Source organism: Megalobrama amblycephala, linkage group LG24 (genome assembly GCF_018812025.1).
Source record: "Megalobrama amblycephala isolate DHTTF-2021 linkage group LG24, ASM1881202v1, whole genome shotgun sequence".
Classification (NCBI taxonomy): domain Eukaryota; kingdom Metazoa; phylum Chordata; class Actinopteri; order Cypriniformes; family Xenocyprididae; genus Megalobrama; species Megalobrama amblycephala.
Genome location: NC_063067.1, coordinates 31,849,424 through 31,864,120, shown reverse-complemented (window position 1 = coordinate 31,864,120; position 14,697 = coordinate 31,849,424). Strand labels below are relative to the sequence as shown.

General features: G+C 40.8%; 1 protein-coding gene across 2 annotated transcripts in view; it reads right to left on the bottom strand.

The window, feature by feature from the left end:
• tns2a (tensin 2a) overlaps positions 1 to 14,697 on the bottom strand; it is a 49,830-nt gene that overhangs the window by 957 nt on the left and 34,176 nt on the right. The window contains exons 14-26 of one of the 2 annotated variants that reach the window (XM_048179337.1): positions 12,990 to 13,065; positions 12,731 to 12,860; positions 12,144 to 12,209; positions 11,856 to 11,972; positions 9,908 to 11,353; positions 9,569 to 9,728; positions 8,443 to 9,437; positions 7,931 to 8,062; positions 5,355 to 5,450; positions 4,345 to 4,422; positions 3,872 to 3,949; positions 3,625 to 3,793; positions 3,430 to 3,498 (exon numbers count right to left, since the gene is read on the bottom strand). In XM_048179337.1, coding sequence (XP_048035294.1) covers positions 3,430 to 3,498; positions 3,625 to 3,793; positions 3,872 to 3,949; positions 4,345 to 4,422; positions 5,355 to 5,450; positions 7,931 to 8,062; positions 8,443 to 9,437; positions 9,569 to 9,728; positions 9,908 to 11,353; positions 11,856 to 11,972; positions 12,144 to 12,209; positions 12,731 to 12,860; positions 12,990 to 13,065 — 3,612 coding nt within the window. Of the gene's footprint in view, positions 1 to 3,429; positions 3,499 to 3,624; positions 3,794 to 3,871; positions 3,950 to 4,344; positions 4,423 to 5,354; positions 5,454 to 7,930; positions 8,063 to 8,442; positions 9,438 to 9,568; positions 9,729 to 9,907; positions 11,354 to 11,855; positions 11,973 to 12,143; positions 12,210 to 12,730; positions 12,861 to 12,989; positions 13,066 to 14,697 lie in introns of both variants that reach the window. The other variant, XM_048179336.1, reaches the window with a different exon arrangement.

The window sequence follows — 14,697 nt, the reverse complement described above, 5'->3', positions numbered from 1 at the left end:
ACAAGGGACGCTGCTCAGCCACACATGAACATGCTCTCAATCTGAGGTCAAAGCACACATGCAAGTTCACCGGTCCTGTTGTACATACTTATCCTGTTCCTGCATCGCTGTGGTGGAAACATACTTGCGCTGCATTTGAATTCCGTTCTGACACATTTCCGATTGCAATGATACGTGAAATCGGGCTTGTGTAGCTAGAAGTATTTGCATTCATATACTTGTGTAGAGTATGTAGGCCGCGGTTGTAACGCGCACACACACACACACACACACACTGCTTTGGGGCTTCATTTTCTTCATTTCTACATCATATTTTGTACATTATGAAATGTAACTGAGAAGTTGTTTTAAAAATTTTTTTTTTGGTGGGTAACCCAAAAGACAAACGCTGATTCCTGTAACATCTGGTTTAATGTTACTGCCTCAAATTCTTTAGACGCAAAACTGGTTGCTGACTGCCGCTTACAAAATAAAAATCACAGAGCCCAAACTATTTACAGGGTTCAAAGCGATGGTTTAAGAAAAGACGAGTGTTTTGTCTGCACAGGGTGGGTTTACATTTAATGAGCCCCAAAGCTTGTGTTTTACATACAACCGAAAATATAAACACATAAATGATTTAAAAAACAAACAAAAAAACATTTATGTACACACAGACAGAGCAGCCCATAGAGGTTCATGCACTACCTGATTAGATTTCTGTGTACTACTAGTTCTAGGCAAGCAACTATTAAACTAAACAAAACAATACAAAACTTTAAAGAAAAAAGCAAAATAAAAAAATGTTCCTATATACAAAACAAAAAACATTTAAAATGTTTTTTTTTTTTTTTTAGTATTATTTCTATATCCACATTTTTCCTTTCTATAATTACAGTAACCTCAAAGTGTCCCCATTATGCTTTTTCTAATATTACCTTTCATGTAGTGTGTCATATATGTAGCTGCTTGTGAATGTAAAAGGTCTGCAAAGTGCACAACAAATACATAGTTCTGTCATGAAACTCTAGATGGCGCAGGCTGATGGCGAAAAATCATTAATACACCAAATACAGTAACACTGAACATATCCATTACCATGCTAAAAATCTTCAGAGAGTTGTCATGATAGAAATAAAGTTATTGCCTTCAAAAGAAAGACTCGATTCTGAACTGCCTGAAACGAGTCAGCAATTCCAGTCTTACTTCCTGTCATAACAATGTAAAAAAAATGGCATAATGCCAGCCTATGGTCTTCATTGGCTGCACACAACATCAATTTTGACCCTCAAACACTGTAGTTGTAGCTGAAGAAGACACTGTTTTCAGTCCTGCCAAAGCGGATCCACTTTGCATGCACAACCAAATGATGAGGACTCGGGTTTGAATTGATATGGAAAAAACGGCACAATCGTTACTGTTCGTATTACTGTGCATCAAGTGCTGAGTAAGCTGATGCAGCTGAAATTCAGATATGGTAATGGCCGTTTCATTTCCGACAAGCGCTGTGAGCAGTAGACCAATCACAACAGACTGGGCCATCTGACCAATCAGAGCAGAGTAGGCTCTCAGAAAGGAGGGGTTTAGAGAGACTGAATCTACGAGCAAACCGTTTTCAGACTCTTTGAGAAATTAGGTGATGTTGCAATGTATATTATTAGAAAATGAAAGTGTTTTTTGACCTTTACTGCATGTAAAGCTATTGTAGAAGACAACAAAAAACAAAACTAGGAACCTTTAAAATAGCATAACAGGGGCACTTTAATGGTTTGTAATTGCATTGGAATGCACTGCAAAGTATGGAATATGGAATATATATATATATATATATATATATACACTACCGTTCAAAAGTTTGGGATCGGTAACATTTTTAATGTTTTATAAAGAAGTTTCGTCTGCTCACCAAGGCTACATTTATTTAATTAAAAATACAGTAAAAAACAGTAATATTGTGAAATATTATTATAATTTAAAATAACTGTTTTCTATTTGAAAATATTTGAAAATGTAATTTATTCCTGTGATGCAAAGCTGAATTTTCAGCATCATTACTCCAGTCTTCAGTGTCACATGATCCTTCAGAAATCATTTTAATATGCTGATCTGCTGCTCAAGAAACATTTATTGTGCACAGATGTACAAAATATTTATGTACAATATTTTTTTTTCAGTTCAAAAGAAGTGTTTATTTGAAATATAATCTTTTGTTAAATTTTAAATGTCTTTACTGTCATCTGTCGTTTAATGCATCCTTGCTTCAAAAAAAAAAAAAAAATTCTTTAAATTCTTCTCAAAAAAATAAAAATAAAAATTCTTACTGACCCCAAACTTTTGAACGGTAGTGTATAATGCTACAAAAGCTTTGTGTTTTAGATAAATGCTGTTCTTTTGAACTTTCTATTCATCAAGGAATCCTGAAAAAAAAGTACTAAACTGTTTTCAACATTGAAAATAATCATAAATGTTTATTGAGCAGCAAATCAGCATATTAGAATGATTTCTGAAGGATCATGTGACACTGAAGACTGGAGTAACGATGCTGAAAATTCAGCTTTTCCAACACAGAAATAAATTATATTTTATATTATATTCCAATAAAAAACAGTTATTTTAAACTGTAACAATATTTCACAATATTACTGTTTTTACTGTATTTTTAATTAAATAAATGCAATCTTGGTGAGCAGACAAAAATTCTTTCAAAAATATTATATATATAATTATATATATACATACACTGCCCGGCCAAAAAAAAGTCGCTGTTTGGATTTTAAAAGGTAAATACTTAAGAATCTATGAATGGATCATTATTAAAGTGATTATTATTTTTCTAGCAAGTTATATGTTTGGCAATGGTTCTTTTAACCCTAACAGATGGGTTAGAGTTAGATACAAGATCTTGACCAAAACCTCTTGATGGAAATAAATGTTGTGATGTTATTTCCATCAGGAGGTGCATCAGTTTTTGGTTAAGATCTTGTATTGACAATGCAAGAGGTGAGCACTCTGTAAAGTCGCCTCCAGCACATCCCAAAGACTTTCAATGAAATTAAGGTGCCAATTCATGTGTGAAAATGATTCTTCATGCTCTCTGAACCATTATTTTGTTCACAGTTTTAACCCTGATGAATATTGACATTGTCATTCTGGAATATGGCCATAATACATCTTAATACATGGTTGTTTAAGAAATGAAAAGCTACACACTCCATCTTTAAGGGTTAAAAGAACCATTGCCAAACATATAACATGCTAAAAACATAATAATCACTGTAATAATGATCCATTCATAGATTCCTAAGTATTTGCCTATTAAAATCCAAAATCCAGCGACTTTTTTTGGCCGGGCAGTGAACATACTGTATGAGAAAGAAACAAAAAGTAATGTTTGGGAAAACGCAGAGTAGATATAAACCACCCCTAGCATTTCTGCCACTGCAATCTCACCTCCTGTCTTGTGGGTCCACACTGCTGTAAGTCACGCTGTTGATGGGATAATGTCTCCTGAAGAACACCCTGAAAACCCAAACCTCTCACAGTCAACTCTGTGTGACAGTAACAACCTGTCCTCACATTTATATTACTCAAAAAAATGATAATGGTCATACTTTAAAAAGCAAAAAGAGGGATCAGTGGGCATACCTGCGCTGACTGTCTGTCAGTGTGATGCCCTGGGCTGACACCTTAAAGTGGACCACTGTCGCAGAGGGCCGAGGGTTGCGTGACATCGTGGCCCCCGTGGCCTTGGCGATAGCCTGGGGCCCCGTGAGAGACTCGGTCTCCACTGAGTTCAGGTACAGCACGTTACAGGCTGAGGAGAGACGTCAGAGGTTATGGATGTTACAGAGAGAAGCATCACATGAGGACAGATGCGCTGGTTCACACTCACCTGCTCCCTGTTTCAGGAGGTCTGCAGCTGTACTCATGTTACTGGCCGGCTGAACCTCCAGAACTTCACCTATTGGGTCTGAGAGTGCGACATAATGATTCATAGACCGTCTCTGAGATTCAAACACAGACGCTTCTTCTGATCATACAGTTTGTTAACAGTACCGTTCAAAAGTTTTATTTATTTATTTATTTATTTTTATGAAAAATGTCTCTAATGCTCAACAAGGCTCCCTTTATTTGAAATGCAGTAATATTGTGAAAAATTATTATAATTTAAAATAAAAACCCGAATGGTTTACCGTTTTGTAGTTTTAAGAAAAATCTTTCTCTGGCTTTTTGTGATTTGAAGCATTCATTTCATACCTTACAACTCTTCACAAACTCTAACTTCACATTGAGTTTATGTTATGAATGTGCTTTCATCATAGTGATATCTCAGCGTGGCGTGTTGATGTGTGCTGTAGTGTTTACCTTTCTCTGGGATGCGGAGGGCACAGGGCAGAGAGATAGGTGTAATGGAATGCTGATACACCAGTGCTGAAAGACTCCCTACCAATGACAAAACACACACACAGGACCTCAGTACTTCGCTTTCATAACACTTCAACATTATTTACCTTAAAAACTGATGTGCCAGATTGCAAAAGCACCAAAATGAAGCCAGACAGCAACTAATCACAGGCATAAAATAACTTCCTGGCTTTCTAATACAGAAAAACATCAAAGATGTGAGCTTCATCTCAACTTCTACAACTCATGACTGTACATTCATTCTTTATGAAGCAGCGTTCTGTACATTCTGTGTTCTAGAGCGATATTGTATAGAGATTTGACAGTACTGCTGTCTGAATACCTTGCATGCATGGAGCGAACTGATCCTGCACTCAGATTTCGCAGGAAAGTCATTTTCACACTAACCTGAGCTCAACTTTATTCAGCCTGGCTGAATCCACATTTGTACACACAGTCAAACCAAAAATTAGATATAATTTTTTAATATTTTTTTACTAGTGGATGTTCATTTATGTAAGTGAGGATAGCAAAATAAAGTAAACTTTGACATATTATACCCCAAAAAATTGTATACAGTAAAATTGATACAAATGTGGAACCAAAAATTATTCAGACACTTTGATTTGAACATGTTTTGCTTAAGTGTTATCTAACATAATTAAGATTATTTTTTTCTGACAGTTTAACTCTGAGATCTTGTCATATTTCATTACCATTTTTTTAAACTATAGTGAATAAACTGTAATAATGAATGAAATGTTCAAGGTGTCTGAATAAATTGACTGTATATTGGTCTTCCAGATCAGATCTAGGACCACAAGAACATTCTGCCTAACATCTTCATAAAGAAAGTCAGATTTGGAACGACATGAGGGTGAGTGAATGATGACAGAATTAAGCAGACCTTTAAGCTCTAATATAAACCAGGACTAAGCTTAATCAGTGTCTGGTGAAGCTGAGCTGCTCACCAAAGTAGGGCTCGTTCTGACAGCCCTTGATCTTCACTCCTCGAGGCCCTGTTTCAATCAGGAAGTGTCGAACCAGCTGCTCCAGAGGGTCTCCTCCTACTATCAGACAGGAAATTACATCTTTAATGCAAGCTATGATGCTATTATTGGTTGTGTACCAAACCATAACAACTTTTCAAAATATTACATCAATATTGTGATTAATGGATATTTAGATTCACATACATCACTGTTTAAATGCGGAAGTCATACAAAGCATTCCCAAAGCAGTTCCCAATTAAATGTCTCAATTAAATATTTAGTTGAAGACTACCAAAATAAACAGTGCACAGTGTTCTCATTTGCACTTGGTCTGGTTTTAATTATGACAATGAAATACAAATCAATAAAATCTATCATTCTGTCTGTGTCTGTTTGGTCAAAAAAAAAAAGATGTTTTAAACTGTTTTCTAAACCTTTCAGAAATAGGCTGTCAAGCTAAAATAATAATAATAATAATAATAATAATAATAATAATAATAATAAAAATAATATATATATATATATATATATAAAATACCTGATTTCAAAAGTTGGGACACTGTACAAATTGTGAATAAAAAAGGAATGCAATAATTTATAAATCTCATAAACTTATATTTTATTCACAATAGAATATAGATAACATATCAAATGTTGAAAGTGAGACATTTTGAAATGTCATGCCAAATATTGGCTCATTTTGGATTTCATGAGAGCTACACAATCCAAAAAAGTTGGGATAGGTAGCAATAAGAGGCCGGAAAAGTTAAATGTACATATAAGGAACAGCTGGAGGACCAATTTGCAACTTATTAGGTCAACTGGCAACATGATTGGGTATAAGAAGAGCCTCTCAGAGTGGCAGTGTCTCTCAGAAGTCAAGATGGGCAGAGGATCACCAATTCCCCGAATGCTGCGGCAAAAAATAGTGGAGCAATATCAGAAAGGAGTTTCTCAGAGAAAAACTGCAAAGAGTTTGAAGTTATCATCATCTACAGTGCATAATATCATCCAAAGATTCAGAGAATCTGGAACAATCTCTGTGCGTAAGGGTCAAGGCCGGAAAACCATACTGGATGCCCGTGATCTTCGGGCCCTTAGACGGCACTGCATCACATACAGGAATGCTACTGTAATGGAAATCACAACATGGGCTCAGGAATACTTCCAGAAAACATTGTCGGTGAACACAATCCACTGTTGCCGGCTAAAACTCTATAGGTCAAAAAAGAAGCCATATCTAAACATGATCCAGAAGCGCAGGCGTTTTCTCTGGGCCAAGGCTCATTTAAAATGGACTTTGGCAAAGTGGAAAACTGTTCTGTGGTCAGACGAATCAAAATTTGTTTTTCCAAAAAGTTCTTTTTGGAAAACTGGGACGCCATGTCATCCGGACTAAAGAGGACAAGGACAACCCAAGTTGTTATCAGCGCTCAGTTCAGAAGCCTGCATCTCTGATGGTATGGGGTTGCATGAGTGCGTGTGGCATGGGCAGCTTACACATCTGGAAAGGCACCATCAATGCTGAAAGGTATATCCTATTCTAACTGTGTCAGAAAAAAAAGTTCTAGAACAACATATGCTCCCATCCAGACGTCGTCTCTTTCAGGGAAGACCTTGCATTTTCCAACATGACAATGCCAGACCACATACTGCATCAATTACAACATCATGGCTGCGTAGAAGAAGGATCCGGGTACTGAAATGGCCAGCCTCCAGTCCAGATCTTTCACCCATAGAAAACATTTGGTGCATCATAAAGAGGAAGATGCGACAAAGAAGACCTAAGACAGTTGAGCAACTAGAAGCCTGTATTAGACAAGAATGGGACAACATTCCTATTCCTGAACTTGAGCAACTTGTCTCCTCAGTCCCCAGATGTTTGCAGACTGTTATAAAAAGAAGAGGGGATGCCACACAGTGGTAAACATGGCCTTGTCCCAACTTTTTTGAGATGTGTTGATGCCATGAAATTTAAAATCAACTTATTTTCCCCTTAAAATGACACATTTTCTCAGTTTAAACATTTGATATGTCATCTATGTTGTATTCTGAATAAAATATTGAAATTTGAAACTTCCATATTATTATATTCTGTTTTTATTCACAATTTGTACAGAGTCCCAACTTTGGAATCGGGTTTGTATATATATCTTGACCACTTTTCTAGTTAAAAATTAGTCACATGAATTCCACTGAATTCATTTTAATTCTACTTACATTTAAATTTGAATTGCACTTCTACTTCCTGTTTTATGTATATTAATTTATTTGGCATTCTCAGTTCAATTCTGAATGGAGCACAACCCTATCATGGGTTATCATGTGATTTGTTTGTTTTTTGAAGACAATCATTGTTTTTGCAATTCCGTTTTTTGACGCTAATGCTGCAGAAGTGACACACATCAGCTTTTGCTCTAAATTTTCATGATGTTTAGCTCTGCTAGAGTACTTCAGGTGCAGTCGTGTGTTTCCTGTGCAGACAGACAGCTTTGGGAGCAACACTGAAGCAAGATAAATGTTTGTGTGAGGAAATGCCTGCAGATGTGGCGTACCTTTGCTGCTATGGTTATTGACGTTGGGGGGTGGGCTGGCAACTTTCAGGGCCAGACCGTAGGCCCCCTGGAAAGAGTTACTGTCTCGGATGAGGAAGGCCCCTGGCTCTCTTTCCTTCAGTGCTGCTATAGCTGTTGAACAGAGACAGGACAGTTTAATGAGACATCGCTATTTAAAAAAAGGATCCAAGCATATGGAACAACAATCTGTTGCTGCACATGTAAAAACACTACAGCATAACAGTAAACATCACTATTAGTGTGTTTGTGTGTGTTTTTGATTCACTAAAATGAACCATAAGTTATAAGCCCACAAAGGCAACTCAAACGAAAGAAATCTCTTGCCATTATTTTGCAGTAAACTTCCCTTTAACTCTATGAATTGGGATGTTCAGATTAACTGGAAAATCTATATTTTTACCCAGCCCTACTCAGCAACTGGTTAAGAAGATACCTCTAAACTGCATATAGTTTCATATAGTTAAATAAAAGGACCACAGTAGTTGTCTCACCTTGCTCTCTGGAGATTCCAGGTTTATACCAAAATCGAGAGCTGTCCTGCACAAATTTTACACTGACACGGCTGCCCATCTCACCCTCCACAACTACTTCTCCCTGCCCAGCAGGCATGGTCAGCTCTCCTACTGAAGGTGAGAAGGTAACGTGGTGCTGCCCAGAGGGCTGATGATTCATGGATGCCCTCAGCGTTCCAGATCTCCCGTTGGGTGAGCCTGGCTGTCCAGACGGGCGGCGTTTCTCAGGGAGAGGAGGCTGTGGGACAGAAGCGGCTGGACATCCTGAGTAGGAGCCTGGTGGAGGAGATGGGGTGCAACAAGCTGGAGAGACGGGGAAAGTAGGAGTGGAATTGGGGCTGCCGTCCATACTGTGCCCTGCTAGAAGTGAGGTTTCAGAGCCCAACATCAGCTTCCTGCCCAGCGTGGCAAATCCAGGTACTGGGGGTTCAGGGGAGGAAGAACTCTCACGGTCACCAGTGGGTGGATGAGGAGACGCAGGGGCAGAAGAAGCAGGTTTAGGGACATCTGGCTCTGGAGATGGTGATACTCCATTGCTCTGCAAGTGAGCTGGGATGGACTCGGTTGAGATGGGGGAGGAGGGACGTGGTGAACATGCTGGTTTAGCAGTCTCAGTTGACAGTGGTACCATTTCCCCTGTGGGTGGCACTGTAGCAGCAGTAGGTGAGCAGTTTGTCTGTGGTTGGGTGGATTCTGATGGAGTTGTTAAGGGGGCGGGGTTTTCAGATGAGATTTGTGGGGTGGGAGGTGTTGTAGGCGGGGAATGGGTGGAGGGTTGTTGGGCAGTGGTGGGTGTGTCAGGAAAAGGGTGTATCTCAGCAATCTCTTGACTGGAAGACAGTGTAGGTTGCCGAGACCCTGGACTGGTACTGTTACACTGTAGGGCAGGTGGGTGTGGCCTGTTGTGGGAGTGGGCCAAACTGTTTTCACTGTTCACCTCTCTTGAGTCATACTCACGGACACTCAGGCTTGGACTAAAAAAGGAAGAGGAAATCAAGTATTAAAGTCAGAAGATAACATATTCATCTACTGCAGTGGTAGACCGTAGTTCCAACCCTGCTCCAACAGCTACTCCAATCTACTGATAAATGCAGGAGCTTGTTACCTCTCCTGCGTTCGCAAAGGGCTGCTTGTGTGGACTGGTGTTGGAGGTCCTGAAATATCAGAGGGTGTTGAACATGGAGCATGTGGATCTCGATGTGTCCGCCGCAGGGAACCATGAGTAATGTGACTACGCCAGCCTATGCTGTCTGCACCAGGGCAATCTGATAGGGATGGCATACAAACAAATTTTAGCATGCAAAGATTAAATTGAATGCAGATGAAGGTTATATACACATTTACAAGATGACCCAAAACATGTTTGCAAAAGCTTCAAAGTTCAAGGATGGTCCAATATAATGTAATAAAAGACTTTAATTGTTGACGTCAAGTCAATTCTCACCTGTATTTGTGCCAGAGGGGTACTGCTGAGGATGGGGGTCTGTTGGGTTCTCTGTAGGTCCGCTGGCATGGTGCACTGGTCCAGGGCAGGAGGCGGAAGGAGGTGGAAGAGGAGACGTGGACTCAGACTGGTAACCTGAGGCATATCCACGGCTCTCTGAGGGTGACGGCTGGTAAGGGGAGCAGGGGCACGTCTGGTGTGGTGTCTGGTACCCACTGGAACTGCTGCTGTATTTGAGATCCAGATGGGAATGAGAGTGCGACCGGGAGGGTTCAGGGTATGCGGGATGGCCTGCAGGGAGGGGATCGAAGTTAAATGCAGGTAATTCATGACCGTGGGGCCCATAGGGGGATACGGCGGTCCTTCTGTGCCAGTATTCTGCCTCTCGTTCTCTCTCCCACTGTAGTTCTGCTTCTCGATCTCTGTCCCAGTGGAGAGACATTTCTCGTCCCCTCCTTAGCCCTGGCTCCCGATCCCATATCTCCGCCCCTCTTGGCATATCAGCCTCTCTGCCCCGTCTTAACCCTGTGTCCCGGTGAAGCTCTGCCTCCCTCTCCCAGTGTATTGCCTCCTCTCTGTCTAAACGGAGGGTGTGGAAATCTTCTCGCCGTAGACAGCAGTCCCGACAGGGGCAGGCGGGCGTCACTAGGCCATCTACCATCATGACATCGTGATAGGGGCCGCTGGGTTTGGGGTGATGTGGATGGTTGTGGTGATGGTATGGAATGTACTCATCCGCCCTGCAGAGCAGTCGGGGAGATAGACTATGAGGATGGGGGCTGATCTCTTGGGATGGATATGGATACAGGTGGCGTGATGGTCCCTCTGAGCAAGTGCGATGAAGGTAGTGCTGTGGACCTTGTTGCCGGTCCCAGAGCAGGTCTGGAGGCGGCAGAGATTGGTGAGGATGGGCACTGTGGTGTTGGCAAAGCCCTATGACGGATGGCATACCTGAAGAAGGAGTCCCTGTGTGTCCATTACTAGTGGTGGGACGATCAAGGCAATAACCATTTGATAAGTGGTGGAGTCCATCGCATCCAGGCTCGACACAACGCTGGGATCGGTAGCCCACCCGGCATGAGCATGAACGACCTAACCTCAGTGACCCAGTCCTTTCAGGAGGCAAGGAATCACCGTCATCCAAAATGGCTGTCTCTCGGTCACGATCTCTCCCTCCATCGCCTTCAATACCACCCAGTAGACGCTCAAGATCCTCCCTCTCTTGCTGAGTAGGCGGGGCCGGTCGAGTTGGTTCATCGAGCCGGTCAGGTGGGACAGATGAGTGTCCAGAATCAGTGCTGACAGACAGAAGCTGACTTGGCCTTTCATCAGAGCTCCTTGCAGGGCTCCCATTGGTGGATGGCAGGGAGGTGGAGCCAGCAGCACGGCGCTTTTTAACCTGTGCGTACAGGCTGCCATCTAGAGGTCCACGTGTGTGTGCAATATCTGAAGGGATGTACGAAAGAACACTTTTATATTTCCCTGAAGCCCACTTAAATTATTAATCAAGGTTTTTTGCAGCAAAAACAGACATTATTTAGTTTCACTCCTTCATTTCCCTCCTCTCTCTGAACTTTAGAATTAAAACAGGCTGTTTTTGCAACTGTACCTTTAAGGTATGTACAGTACTATTCTAAGTTTGAGGTCAGTAAGATGTTGTGAAATATGATTACAATTTAAAATAACTGTTTTCTATTTAAATAGATTTTCAAAATGTAATTTATTCCTGTGATGATGGCAAAGCTGGATTTTCAGCATCATTACTCCAGTCTTTATTTTTGAAGCTTAGCTTCAATTAGTGCTCTGGCTAAATGTACTGTATGTCTACATAGTATCAACCTCTTTTATTTTAAAAGAAAAAAGGAAAGTCCTATCTATTATCTACAGTATGTTCACTCTGAAGGATTGAATAAACACCAGTGTGTGGTTGTAAGAATGAAGGATTTACCCTCTAGGCTGTCCTGATGCCTCTGATTGAAGTTCTCATAAGAGTCCCAGCGCACCACAGGATCATTCGTGTTATAGTCCACGCTGACAGCTGGATCATTCCTCTGGGTCACTCTCCCTGAATCATACACACAAGAATGTCTGCATTATCACATGACATGATGGGGCCCCGCTGTTTCAGTTGGAAATACTGTGCGTCAGCTCAGGAAAGAAAATTGTGTTTGTCAAAAAATTTCATGGTCCCTAAAATGGCAATTAAGCAGTTAGTAAGACTTTAATCTGCCGTTACCTTTGATTTTCTCAGGCCCAGATGAAAATACAAACTCCACTGTGGCATCAGAGGGAAATTTGTCATCTACAGGAAACAGTGGGAATTGAGAGTGTTCATCATTAGGAAGACAGAAGACCCTTTCCAGATAATAATATTTGTCATTAATAACGAGATTTGTAAATTCATATTAGTATATAATATCCTCTCCAAACTACACACTACATTAATATGTTTCTGATTATAACAATGATTAATATCCAGGAATTTTCCCAGAGTTTTACGAGCAATTGAAGTTGCCTCCCATGCTCGTATGTAAAACCCATAGAGAATCTATTATCACGTGAAAATCTGTATCTCATCTCAATTACACAGCTGTAGTGCGCAGGTGTTACCCAACGGGAATGAGGGTGATAATTTACAGCACAGCTAAAAGAACACAGACCACCGAAATAAAAAAGCACACCATAAAAAAAAAAACAGGCTCAGCTGATATCCCAAGGCCATTTCAGCTCAAGGAGGTCAGAGTTGGACAGACAGCTCTGGTTTTATTGTGAAAATATATGAGTTTGGCATCTGACTCTTGGCTTGTTCCACTAAGAACGTACCTGAACAAGCTTCATCCAGTTCCCCTTTGCCAAACCAGAGCTGAGCTCCATGAATGGTGCATGTATGAAACTGCAGTCGAAACACAGAGTCCCTCTCAGCAGACTGAACCCGTCTGTGATAACACTTCACCTATAGGACAGACAGAAAGAAAGACCATAAAAGTGTCAGAGAGCAAGAGAAGGAGATTAAAGTGATGGAAATGTCTATGGTTTTGACAGTTGTGATATATCAGGTTCAGATAAAAACAGCCCCACATACCATGATGTCTCCTTTCAGCAGCAGTGCAGGCTCAATAGTAACAATCAGCCGTCTGCTCCCGGAGCCCTGCAGATCACTACAAAAAACATAAACATATTTACTCTTTAAACTAGATTTGAAGTAATAAAAACTCTCCTTAATGATATTAGTGTGTTGCCATGGTGTTGCTATGCAGATGCGAAGGTGTTTGTGGGCAGTTGCACCTTATGTTACTAGTTCATTCTGGGAGGTTGCTAGGGTGTTCTGGGAGGTTCCTAGGTGGTTACTTACAGGCTAAAGTAAAAAGCCTACCCACAAAGAGTTAAAACTAAAAACAAGTTAACACCCCTAACACCCTTTGTGATTTTAGGCTGTTGTCATAGTTTTACTATGCAGTTACTAAGGTGTTTAAAGTGATTTTAACTTGTTTTCTGGGTGGTTGTTAGGGTGTTCTGAAAGGTTGCTAGGCCATTCTGGTTGGTTGTTAGATGGTTGCTCGCTTGTATAGATTGTTGCTTTGCAGTTGCTACGGTGTTCTGAGTTGTTTAAAATAGTTTTCATGCAGTTGATAAGGTGTTGCTATGGCATTGTGGATGGTTGCTATGGTTTCATGGTTGCTAAGGCATTCTAGGTGGTTGCTAAGGTGTTGTTAGGTTATTCTGGATGGTGGCTAGGGTGTTGCTAGGGTTTTCTGTGGTTGTTAGGATGTTCTGGAAGGTTGCTAGGGCATTCTGGGTGGTTATTAGATGGTTGCTTGTGTGTTTCCATGGTGTTGCTATGCAGTTGCTAAGGTGTTCTGAGTGGTTTTAAATAGTTTTCATGCAGTTGATAAGGTGTTGCTAGGGCATTGTGGGTGGCTGATAGGGTGTTAGGTTGTTGCTATGGCATTGTGGATGGTTGCTATGGTTTTATGGCTGCTAAGACATTCTAGGTGGTTGCTAAGGTGTTGTTAGGTTATTCTGGATGGTGGCTAGGGTGTTGCTAGGGTTTTCTGTGGTTGTTAGGATGTTCTGGAAGGTTGCTAGGGCATTCTGGGTGGTTATTAGATGGTTGCTTGTGTGTTTCCATGGTGTTGCTATGCAGTTGCTAAGGTGTTCTGAGTGTTTTTAAATAGTTTTCATGCAGTTGATAAGGTGTTGCTAGGGCATTGTGGGTGGCTGATAGGGTGTTAGGTTGTTGCTATGGCATTGTGGATGGTTGCTATGGTTTTATGGCTGCTAAGACATTCTAGGTGGTTGCTAAGGTGTTGTTAGGTTATTCTGGATGGTAGCTAGGGTGTTGCTAGGGTTTTCTGAGGTTGTTAGGATGTTCTGGAAGGTTGCTAGGGCATTCAGGGTGGTTATTAGATGGTTGCTTGTGTGTTTCCATGGTGTTGCTATGCAGTTGCTAAGGTGTTCTGAGTGGTTTTAAATTGTTTTCATGCAGTTGATAAGGTGTTGCTAGGGCATTGTGGATGGTTGCTATGGTTTTCTGGGATGTTGCTAGGGCATTCTAGGTAGTTGCTAAGGTGTTGCTAGGGCTTTCTGGGTGGTTGCTTACTAAATTAAAAACAGTCCACCCCCAAGGGTCTCTATGATATTCTGGTCTCCATATATGGTGCTGGGCCTGCCTTTAATGCATGTCATGGTGCCTTAAGTCTGATTGCTTAGAAAAGTTGCAGCAACCTCTCTTTAAGAAACTACAAAATTGAAGGCATCATGCCAAATTTTAATACATAGGAGGATTAATG